At 37.8% G+C, this 12,587-nt stretch overlaps 1 protein-coding gene across 4 annotated transcripts in view; it reads left to right on the top strand.

Moving 5' to 3' along the window:
- The window catches only part of LOC146484710 (uncharacterized), a 54,175-nt gene that overhangs the window by 3,377 nt on the left and 38,211 nt on the right, over window positions 1–12,587 (top strand). For 3 of the 4 annotated variants that reach the window (XR_014863560.1, XR_014863559.1, XM_085104446.1), the window contains exons 2-10: window positions 1,122–1,204; window positions 1,965–2,087; window positions 2,846–2,934; window positions 3,027–3,074; window positions 3,575–3,694; window positions 4,185–4,240; window positions 7,181–7,266; window positions 9,240–10,763; window positions 11,353–11,872. Coding sequence is in view for 2 of the 4 variants with exons in the window: in XM_085104446.1 (XP_084960572.1) it covers window positions 1,172–1,204; window positions 1,965–2,087; window positions 2,846–2,934; window positions 3,027–3,074; window positions 3,575–3,694; window positions 4,185–4,240; window positions 7,181–7,266; window positions 9,240–10,763; window positions 11,353–11,872 (2,599 nt within the window). In the remaining 2 variants the exon portion in view is untranslated. The remainder of the gene's footprint in view (window positions 1–1,121; window positions 1,205–1,964; window positions 2,088–2,845; window positions 2,935–3,026; window positions 3,075–3,574; window positions 3,695–4,184; window positions 4,241–7,180; window positions 7,267–9,239; window positions 10,764–11,352; window positions 11,873–12,587) is intronic. The other variant, XM_085104447.1, reaches the window with a different exon arrangement.

Below are 12,587 nucleotides of genomic sequence, written 5' to 3' on the forward strand. Positions count from 1 at the left end.
GCGCTTGGGTAAGCAGGCGTTTGTGGGGAGGAGGTAATACGAGTCCCCTAAAAACGACTGCATGGGAGGCTAGGTTTACTGCTAAGAACAGATGATCCATTTGTGGACTTGTCCTGTGTGAACAGATGCCCATAAAGCGTAAACAGTCCTGGCTGACTGGGAGCATAGTAATGATTTATGATAAATTATACATGTCCATGTCCTTAGTTGGGACGTTGGTGCACTTCAGTTTGGAATGCAAAGCTTCCCTTTGATTATCTATGGATGTGACCCTTTGTTAGCTTCAAATCTGAGCAAAGATACGAAAAATACAGTTGAACCTTGATTATCCAGACCTCGATTATCTGGACTTGCTTCTCTGGTTCCATTTTTTTTTTCCACATCAATAACATGTGATCTTGAAAAATTGGAGCGACGGAAAGTTTATTAATCCTTCCAAATGTTTGTTTAAATTCTGGGTTTTAATCTGTTTTGCTTTAAACAGTCCGAGCATAACATATAGGCTGTACATATATGAAATTCTGATCTATTCACAATTAAATTATGTTTTCTTTATTTCCTTTGTTTACATTACTGTCTCATTAATATTCATATTTTCAATTATCTGGACTCTGAATTATCCAGATTTACTCAAGTCCCAGCAAGTCCTGATAATGGAGGTTCGACTGTGCCATCAAGCTCTTGGTCAGGTTCTAAGTGATAATTTTTATCCTGCAAGAGAACTGTTGAAGTGATCCTACAAAAATGTAAGGGCATTTTTTTGAGAGAATCCAAAAACAGATTTGTGATCTCAGATCATTTGGATCATGGTGCATCAGCGGAACTTACGAATCCTTGTCCAAAGTAGATTCGTCGGTTCCTTTGATGCACCATGATCCAAATGATGTGAGATCACAAATCCGTTTTGGATTCTCCCAAAAAACTGCACCCTAGATGTTCCACACAAAGACTGGTCACTGAGAACACAACTGTACCATAAAATGGGCCATTATTTTACTTTTAATTTCCATTATACCAAGGTGCACAATGTAACATACACTGCATAAACAAAGTAATTTAAAAAGTTGAAATTTTGTTCGTAGTAATTAATTGTGTTCTGTTTATATGTTTTTTACCCTTAGGTTTATAGAGCAACCATCAGCTAGTGAAGTTTTATTAACAGACATTCAAGATGGCCACAACCTTGGATGTTAACATTTTTAAGGTTTATTAGTATATTTACTAACAGTTGATTTTATCTTCACAATTTTTTTGCTCATAAATTTTGTAAGAAAACATTAAGTAACAATGCTACTGCACATGAAGATTTTCAACAAAAAATAATTATGTGTAATAATAAATTGTAATAACACTAACAATAACAACAATATAGAAACAATAATAATAGTGAAGATGATGATAATAATAATGATGGTGGTGATGATGATGATGATGATGATGATGATGATGATGATGATGATGATGATGGTGATGATGATGATGATGATGATGACGATGACGATGATAAGTTCAGCTTAGGGAAGAGGTGTATTAAGTCTAACAACAAAGGTGATACCAGTACATTTACATGTAACATTTATTGAGAACACCTGGAACCATACCACAAAGGCTTAAAGACAAGCTTAGGGTTATATGTACATGTACATGTAGGAGTGAATACAGTGTACCTCTGTATTAGAGAGATTCAGAAAAGAAACATAAGACAAGGCATGTTTCTAGGTTTCCTTTGCCTACTTCTAGTTGTTTTTGCTCAGCAACTAAGAACTAACTTGCTAGTGACACCAATTTAAGCTGTGTGCTTTTTGTCATCATTGTCATGATCATAAATTTTAATAATTATATAAAATAATGCGGTCACTTGGCTTTACAACATTTGTTTGGTAGCAAGTGCTAAAATTTTAAGATAGTGTAAAACTTAATAATTGTCTTAGTTTATTAAAAGGATAATCCTTTTGGTCTTGCAGATTATAAATGCTGGGCATTTTTGGGCACATCCTCTTGCTCAGCCAGAATTTATGGGAAAGCTGAATGACCACTTCAGAAACAGGGCAACCTCAGAAATGATAAATCCCCTTTTGAAGGGTCAGGTGAGTGGCCCACTTACAGTAGCAGTGTAAAAAGAGTCAGGTAGTTTCTGTAGCATATGGCACTAAGAATATTACTGCTCCACCTTGGATGTGATGCTGTCCTTTGGATCACCCCACATGATTTTACTGCTGGTACCCATTTTATTCACCTTGGTACAGAGAGATGACATGAAGTGAAGTTGCTTATCTAAGAAACAATAACATTTTGTTGTGGCAATGCAGAGACCAACAACCTGCAACCACCCAACCTTTGATCTTCTCATCTGATTTAACCACTGCACCAGCCTTTCCTCTCGGAAACAAGACGTAATGCAGAGACATTTACATCGCCACAAAAACAGTTTCTTTGGATTGTGATCGTGATTGGAATGAGGAAAAACTGTACTGGTTAAAGTGAAATTCATCCATTAGCTCTGCTTTCCATCTTAAGACCTGTGCAAGTTCAGAGAATTAGCCTTTGACAGTGAAGTGAAGCTGGGGGATTTCTTTTGTTATCTGTTTGAACCAGAAAGAAGTCAACAAACACCATTATTTTGTTTTTACTTTAAAAATAATAGCTTGACCTTTAAAAACTCATCTATACGCTGTAAGTAGTGTTGATTCTGATTTTAGGCAAAGTTTCTGCTTTGCATAATTATTTTTTAACCAAGTCCTTTAATTCTACTTACACATAACATTTGTTTTGAATACTTTAAATATTTATTACTTGTTTACTTATTTTTAAAATGTTGAACTTGTACTTGTCCCTGTGTTTATAGATGTGTGTTGTTAGAAGAACATCCGACAAATGCTGGTACAGAGCAAGGGTTCAAAATGTGCTACAGACACTAAGTGGACCACAAGCCAGGTAAAGAGACATAACCATAAACACATCTAGTTTGCTGAACATAAAAAAGATCAATATTCTCTAATGATTAATTTTTTTCACTTTCTTTTCAGTGTATTCCTTGTGGATTTAGCTGAAAGTACTCTGATTCCTTGCTGCTGGTAGGAAAAAGTACTTTTATTTGCAGTCAAACTTTACTTTTTTACGTAGTACTACATGTAGTACAGTGTATATCAAAATAATATGATTGAGTGTTTCATGCGATTTCTAAACACCGGGAAGCGGACCAATGTTTTAATAACCAACTTGGGGTGCTCAAATGGAAATCAGATGAAGCACTAGAACTTTAGAAACCGTTGATAATTTTTGGCGAAATTCAAAGCAAAAGTTCACTAAATTTTATTATTATTTACTAGTAGGTAATTTTTTCCAAACCTCCTTCATTTTACGTGTGGTGGTTTCCTTTCATTTTGTTTTCTCTTCATGAATTATGAATGAGTTAATGAGTATAGAACTACATGAGTTGTATTAATTTCTCAGTTTTCTTTGCAACTACATGTACTAAATATATACAAGTAGAATGGAGTGATTGTCACCCAGAGCTGGATGCCAGCCTGACAAACTTGGATTAATTCATTGTGATGGCTGCCCTTTTTCCTAGGGTGCGAGAAGTTCCAGCAGAATTTCAGAACATTCCATTTCAAGCCATGGAATGCTTCTTGACAGGACTTAAGCCGCTTGGTCTGGTGACAGCCTACTTTGATCTGACCACCTCTAAACAGTGAGTGTCAAAAACTGGCCATTTGTAAAATACTTTGTAATAGGATCCTCTTAAATCCCTAAGAAAGAAGGATGACTTGTACTTTTGTCTGTATAAAGCCCAAATAAAAACATTCATTAATAAATGGTTTCTTTTTTTAGAACCACTTTACATAGACACCCAACCATATTTTGTGGTTTCATCGTGATGATTTAATCACATGAATTTTAAGTCAGAATGAACTTCGTGGAAGCATTAACTGTTTATTGGCCATAAAAAGTCATCAAGTGTACGCATAGCAGAAAGCAATGAAATTTACTTGCGATCTTAAGAGCAATTTACTAGCTATAAAATATGTGCATTGAGGAGCACTGGAAAATGCCTAGTCAGAGTGTATCAGTTGCTTATGGTGTACATGAACACAAGTCCAGAGTACATTATATTAATTGTAATTTCAGTGTATCCTCATTAGTCTATGAAAGATTCTCAATTTGCCTGCATTCACTTGTAGAGAAACTGATCACTGGGATGAAGCAGCAACAAACTTGTTCAAAAATCAAATCCAAGGTATGTTTCACAAAGTCATGTCCCTCAGCAATGTTTCAGTTGTTACATGTAGGCTTTTAACCAGAGCAAGCACTTTTAAAATCTTAACAAGAAAAGCCATTCTTGATAAACTTAAGGCTTAATAAGAGGCCACACTGATTTATGCCCCACTCAATGAGATTGAGCTAAATGAATAGTTTGGGGTCATGATCCCTAACCTGGGATCAGGTATTCCTGCCCCTTTCCCCTTTCCCCCTTGTCCATGCCAGGAAAGGCTTTTCTCTTTTTTTGGCTGGAATGTATTACTAAGTACAGTGCAGGCCAGAATTAAGCGAACCAAAACATACGCGTAAACCGCGTCTGCTGCAGACACGTGTACGCGTCTAAAAATCTGCAGATACGCGTCTAGTCAGACGCATTAGTATGTATGAGCTAGCTCATTGTTTTCGTATTGTTGATCTTTCATTGTTCTTTTGAATTGCCTGGGAAAAGCCTTTCAGAAGGGTTTGACAAAACTATGACTACACTTGTCGACTTTCTTAATTGTAGAACCGGCTCAGCGTAAGAACTCCATGTTGTTGAGCGCATAGAAGGAACTTAAAAAAGAACTTGCCGCGAGGCTTACTGTATTTTGCGAAACGAAACGAAATAATGAATAAATCTGTAGAATTGAAGATATCAAGACTACAACAGTCAGACCTCTTGTGTGTGACAAGCTAAAAGAGGAATAAAACGCCGGAAGTGCAGAGTTTCTAAATTTAAAGACCTGTACCTTGCGAACCGAGCTCCGCGTAGATCATGAAAGGATTTAACTTGTTTATTTCTAAACGCTAAATTCTTATTTATTCCTTCCCTCTAGCGCGCTTCGGTTCAGATTTGCTGACTTACCATGAACTTTCCCTCATTCTACCTCAAGCATTTACTATCTCCGGTCGCAAAATGTAATCGTTCAGTTCACTTTAAAGATCCAAGGCAATTCCGTTGGTTAAAGGCTTAGGGTTAAATAGGAAACTTCAGTTTTGCAAAATTTCATTTGGGTCCAGTGTGAGCGATAAGATAGATTCCCGGAAACAAACGTAAACACTGTACATACCTGATCAGAGGCAGCCTACGAAATGGTCAATTTTGCCTTTAAAAAACCCAATAACGGCCACGTGTTTTCCACGAAGAAAATTACTTCACAAATTAGCATATTGTTAATTATTAACCTAATGTGCAGTAAAATAGACAACTTACTGGGTCAAAGAAACAGCCCTCCTTTGGTCTTGAATAGCTAAAATTTCTAATTGTCGAATAAAATACCCTGGCTGCGAATTAAAGATTACTCGAAAAACAAACCTGAAGGTAAAAATTTCTAAAATTTCGATGAAATTTGATCCTCGTGCCACATGGCAGTAATTTGATCGGCTCTCAAGAAGACATGTTTGTTTACGCAAGATTAGGCAGTCATCACGTTTCATCAATGAAAATAGTATTTCAGTACAAATTCACATTCAAACCTGTAATTCTTTGTGAGTTGTATTGCGAGAAACACTCGAACATCACCAAGAAAGTCCATGGCGAAAACAATGATTTGAGATGTCCGCCAGCTCGTCTTCCGGTAAAACTACAAATTTTCCTCGCAGCATAATTTCTTCCCCATTAATGCTTGGATTTCCGCTGTTGAAACTGTCGAGTATTCCTTAAAAGTTCTTCTTTCGATTTACCGTTTCGAAAAGTTGTGTTTTCCTTCCGAAAACGCGAAATTGGCGTCTTGAATATTTAAGCCTGAAGCGCGCGGCCCGCCATGATGGCTGAAATCTGATATTTTTCGGACAACAAAAACCTTTTTGTGTCTAGACTCCCCTAAGACCTAAAAATATATGTGCAGTCGGTGGATTCTGATTGGTCAGTCTTTTCCAAAGACAATTAGAACAAAAGAGGACGAAATTATCCCTTCTAGGGGAGGTAGAAACCCTTGCGCGTGCGTGCAAGAATTTGCGGCCGGTTTTGGCCGGTTGGCCGTTATTGGGTTAAACCGCAACGCCAAACCCTCCAGTACCCAGTCCACACCCAAATGATTTCTCACTGCTCAAAAAAAAAATATATAAAAAATAAACAAAAAAAACATGCAACAGTCATGCTTGGAACACTCTCAATGCTCAGGCTCCATATCTATATTTTTTACTTCCATTTCCCTCGAAATCCCTGCCAACCAACTTGGGCCACATTTCTCAGTCTTGGTGTGTGTGTGGAGGGGGGGCAGGGGGGCACTATTAAAATTGACTGATGCATTATGTCAGTTACTACTGTATAATAGATTAAACTATTATTAAGCAGTTCTAATCAATCATTTTTTTCAAGATACTGAAAGCAGAACTTTATAAACATAAAACTATATAAATTACATGTAAGCTTCACATTTTTCAAAAATTATTTTCTTGATCCAGAACTTCATTATCCATACCCTCCCCACAGAAGGGTTTTGTAACGAGCCTCCGACTCAAGATTCTGGAAATTCCAGTTTAGCTTCACACTTGCCAGGAACTGCACATTCCCACCCTAGAAGGAAGGGGCCTTACTGCTCTCTGTTACATGACTGTATAATTATTGCTCTCTGACTTGTAGCTACAGTGTACTACTAACACTAGAATGTCAACCAGAACATCCACCTACTTCAAGTCTTATTTAAAGCCCTGTAGCCAGATTCATGAAGCCCTCCAAAGTTAAGATTTAAATCCTCAGTATTGTTTCTTGACAATAACCTATTGCTAGTCCAACAGTACTCTGTTGTTCCTAAAACAATATTTAGGATACAATTATTACACATGCACTGTACACTGAACACCTTAACTTTATAGGAGGGCATTGTGAATAGATCTGGTCCCTGTATGTTTAGAGATAATATAGGTATGATTGAAGGACTGAAAGTAATGTACATTACAACTAAAACTTAATATTTGTTTTGATATTTTAATCCAGGGTGCAAGCTTCAAGTTACCATCCAAAACCAGGATGAGAGAGGAAGATACCATGTTCTTTTGATGGCAGACTCTGGACCTTCTCAAGTAAAGTCACTGATTCATAAAATAACATGATGTTTAATTTTAAAAAAAAATTACCAAGCTTTGGAGTTATCTTTATACAATGTAATGCACTGTAAGGTATATTATCTTGGAGGGTGCCCAATACTTTTTCTTTAATAATTAAATCTTGTTTAACCCTTACAGTGTGTATGTTTCTTATCACCAAACCTCAGCCATGATTCATGATGGCCAGATCCCGAAGGGTTGCAAATGATATTGTATCATAAATAGATGTAACATGTACACTGTACAACTCAGGGCTGCACACTCTCTGCAGAGTAATCAAGAAAGGACAACAGCTCAATCAAAATACATGTGTCACTGTTATTTGTGTTGGTAAAAGTCACTTTTACCTGAATACTGCTCTTGAAAACAGTTGAAGTCTGTATCCCATCGTCAGTTAACATTCCAAATCCTGCATTGTCTTTATTGATGATCCTGAATCTTGTCGTAAAACAGGTCAAATCCTAGACCCCGTAAATTAATCATATTGGGTGCTCTTGTGTAGCACCAATGTAAGTTATCAAAGAGGAAGGGTTCTTTTAAAACCAGCTCAGCTATCTTGAACCCATGAGTAACTGAAACAGCTCTTGAATCACATGGCTAAGTTGTGTACATAAGGAAATAACTTGCATCATAGTCACACACTCGTGTACAAGTCATGTACTTCCTAGAGACACGTGATATACAGGGCTGCAAATAACGGCCGGTCAACAGTCAATGTCCGGTCAAAATTGGATATTGACCATACAAATCCTTGGATTGCCGGACATCTTGTCCGGTCCTTTACCGACTTGTTCAGAGAAATTTAAATTTTTAACTATTTGATAATCATGAGGGACAACATTCATGTTTCCAAAAGAAAACAAAAAGAATATAAAACTAGACAAATTAGTGGTTGAGAAATTCCCGTTAGTTGCAAATTTCCACGATGTCATCAAGTCCTGTCGCGACCGCAAATCATCGTGTCTTCCGTTATTTTATTTACTTTAAGTGTTCCCAATTAGTAGAGGGCTTTACCTTTGGCTAGATACCATGATTGACTCTTAAATAAAGTGATTGAGTGTTTGAATGATCGGAAAGTACCCTCACGAAGAATAATCTCGCTGCACCTCGAATACTCCACGTAGCATTTGTTGCAAGGTGCGAAAAGTGAACAAACCATACGTTACTTCCGGCACACCCTGGAAAACATACTTGGTTACTAAGCTTTCTGGTGATTTCATCACTCGATGCAACTCAAAAATGGAGCGTATAACACAAAGATGGGAGAATAAGGTTGTCTTAAAGGGATTCTAAATGAAAGAAAGTCGGCGAGCGCAAGAATTGTACTTGGAATAAGACGCCATGCATTTAATACAATTACATACAGTGCTGCCGAATTTCGAAATCCTAAGACGATATGAATTAAAGTTAAAGTGTTTCTTGTTTATGTTTACATTTCAGTTAGCTTCTTTTTTCAAATTAATTAATAGATCGATTGAACCCTTCATAACAGCTTTCATATATTCTGCACATTTTACTTAAAGTTTAGTTGTAGAAATGATGTGGCGATTGCCAAAGTGTAATATTTAATTATAAGTGATTTTGGCAGATGTAAAGTAAAACGGACAATTGCAGTTATATCCTGCGTAACCGTTCCACGTACTGAATACGAGGCTGCTTCTGCAGTAACGAGTAGTAAAACTATTAACTTGTAATTTTTATTGCCAAACCGACTGGGATGTAGTTGTTTATTAGTTATAAAAGGATAACTGTGCAATTTGGGTTCACAATCGCAAGAGTTACGAGTGTTAAAATTTGACCGGCCAAAAACGGGCAGTGTCCAAGCAAAAATATGTTTGACTGGACAACGTGACCGGCGCCTGCCCGTTAGTTATTTGCAGCCCTGGATATAGGTAGATGTTGTAAGATTTTAGATTCAACTGAACACATGTATGTCATTTTCCCTTCAGGTTTGCATCAATGATGAACTGGTAATCAAAGGATTTGCAACATATTTCTCTGAAACAGTGCAAACTTCAAGCATAAGTCCAACTAAAGCTGCTAAACTACAAGAAATAAATGAAAAGTTCCAGAGACAAGGTTCAGAAGTCACAAAAAGTCTTAAAGAGTACATTAGCAAAGGAAAGTTTACCAGCAGTGAACAGTCAAACAGCACTGATGATGAGTTGATGGATCATACAAGGTATAACCACAGATCTCTAGGTTCTGAGGAATCACCTTTGAATGTCCTGAGAAGGCAAGTTTCTGGCTCTTGTGGTGTGGAAAATGGTATTTATAGTGAACCTTCAGCACGAATTCCAAGGAGCATCAGTCAGATGGCTCCATCAAAGTCACCAGCTGACAATGCATATTTAAATGCTTTTGGAAATGAATCAATGTACAGGAGAACAGACACTTTATCAAGTGACGAAAACTCAGGACGAGTGAGATTTCTCTCATCAAGGCTCCCTGCAACTGGCAGTGGAAATGTCGGGGGATATTCTTCAATCCCGTCAAAGTCCCCAGACTCTACAAACCTGAAACCGATTCTCAAGAAGAGATCACCTCACAGCACTGCTTTCCAAAGCAGTGGCTCCTCCAGTGAACCAGAGGATATGTTCCACAGGAAACAGAAACAGTTGGACAAGGAGGATTCTGGCTATTCACGCAGTGGCAATAGTGATAATTCTGTGATAGAGGAAACGAAAATAGAGCCATCAGCTTCCCCTGGTATGATAAGCATTGACATGCTCTTTGGAAGCCGCAAAGAAACTTCACATTCTGTTTCAGGCAATGCTGACTTTGCTCAAAGAGCAGAGCATCTGATGCACAATGGTACTGACCCTCCCAAACAGGAAAGAAGTCCCCACAGAGTATCATCAGTGATAGAGTCTTTAAGAAATGCTAATGAACAGTTGTATGCACAAATGCCAGACTCTGGCCCAAAAGGTACATGTACAACTAGAACTTGTGAACCCGTTGTCAATTCATCTAATACCGTAGTTCAACCATTAGCTTCAAAGACTTTACCAGCAGGTTATGAGCCCTCTCAAACACAATCCTCTTTTAACAATTATCCGCAAGCACTGAACAGGACTTCACACTTGTCCCCAAGTTCAACTTCTTCCTCTGTCAAGTCACCGCTTCCTTCAGAAATGCTTCTTCCCAAGTCTGCAAGTTCACCCTTGCATCCCGCAAGTGGAACAAACATGGCATTTACAGATGGTGCTCTCATTCGGACCGAAGGAGCCCCTGCGCCTAGACCAATATTTTCGCTAGAACATTCTCATTTTGCTTATTATTTACGGAAGCTAAACTTGTCATCTCCAAGCTTGATTCAGGCCCATGCGTGGCCTGCTCTAGCAAGGGGCCGTGATGTTGTGGGCGTTTGCTCGGCAAATGATGAACGATCGGTACTGGCCTATCTAGTTCCTATCATTCACCAGTTAGTGGAAGAAAGACAACTTTATGCAGGTCTCCCATTGGCCAGTGGGGTAAGTGATTCTGCGTCATTTATGGCACTTATTTTTGTCAGATTACATGTATCCACTGATGTACAATGTAAGTTATGCTATATAATTAAACAATGAATACTCAACTCAACTACACATGAGCTGAACAGCTACATGTACATGTCATTACAGTAACAGTAAACTCTGTCTCAGTGATATCATGTACTTCTCATTTGGATAGAATGCTAACTTTGTGGTACATGTACATGTACATGTACTGTACATCATTTTCCTGAGCATTCATTTTGCTGTCCAATTTTGTCATTAACAAGAAATTATTCAACATACAGTATTCTAGTTTGTATGTTACATTTTGTTCATCTAGAGTTAACTAATTAAAATAAAAACTAATCATGTCTTGCCTAAGACACCAAGCAAAAGGCATGTAATACATCCATTAAATTTTATTATTTTACTGGTCAGAGTCTGATGTACTAAGGGCATAAATCTGCAGATTTTTTCTGTCGTTTTTGAACATAATGGTCTATTTACATGTAAGTTACATTTTAATTCTCCAGTACTGGCTAATGTCTCTGTTAGACTGTTTAAATCATGATTTTTTTTTTTTCAGCCAAAGCTGCTTATCTTGGTTCCAACATGGCACAAGGGGAATCAAATTTGTAACTATTGCACGGAAATGCTCTCAAGGAACAGGGGCATTCGTGTGCAGTTGATGTTTGCAGGTGGTGCAGAGGACAGTAAAGTTATTCAACTGATTAATGGCTGTGAGATCCTAATTTCCACTCCACCTTGTTTTCTTCGCATGTTTAGAAAAGGCTATGTCAATTTGAACAGATTGTGTCACACAGTTTTCAATGACGCAGATCTCGTGGTTGAAGACTTCACGTCAGAGATCAAAGAGATCATGAGACACTATGCCAAGCTATTGAAATCCCAACCCAATCGCTTGGCGCCTCGTCAAGCAGTTGTCATGACGTCATCCTGGAGTGTGGGTGTGGCATCGCTGGTGAAGGCTTATCTGGGAAATCCTGTTTTAATCATAACTGACATGATAGAAGCAGCTATTTACAGAGGTGTGCAGCAGATTGCCATGGTGTGTTATGAGTCTCAGAGGGATGTGCCTCTTCTTGGTAAGGGTGTTCTTTAAATTATTTTTATAAGAGCTGTAAGGACTTCAGCTTTTGTGACAGAAAACCTCATTTTTACATGTACGTATGTACACTGTACACTTGATTGAAGAAATGCCCTATTTCAAAGTGTGAATCATATTTACTATGCGACCTGATGGAACTATGGGTGATCTAATTAACATGCCCATATTCTGTGTTTTTTTCTCTTTGCCCGCAAGAAATATACAATTTCTAACAACGCAAAATAATGTACATTGTAAACAAGTTCATACATCTGTAGGTCAAAACCTCCTAAGAAAGCTCTCTCTTCTTATCACTCGATGATTTATACCTTTTACCTGACAATGTTTTATTAACAGTGTAATCTGTTGGAATATACATGTATGTACATGTACAGAATATCATTCATTTATTTTCATTGGATATGATTATGTACATATATGAACCTCTATGAGTATCCCTCTGACAACGTTCTGTAAGTACAAGTCAACTCCCTTTATGGCGGACACCCTCGGGACCACGAATTAGTCGCGGAAATTTATTTCAGTCAAACATCATTCTGTAATATTATTTATATTTGCCGCAGATTTAACTACTGTCTGTTTTATCGTGGTGTCCATAATAGCGAGGTGTCTTCAAGGCGAGAGTTGACTGTAGTAGGCAACATAACAGACTGAAGTAAAATGACTGATCTACCGCTACAGATGGCATACTT

Source organism: Pavona decussata, unplaced genomic scaffold, assembly GCF_977016875.1.
Source record: "Pavona decussata unplaced genomic scaffold, jaPavDecu1.1 SCAFFOLD_31, whole genome shotgun sequence".
Taxonomy (NCBI): domain Eukaryota; kingdom Metazoa; phylum Cnidaria; class Anthozoa; order Scleractinia; family Agariciidae; genus Pavona; species Pavona decussata.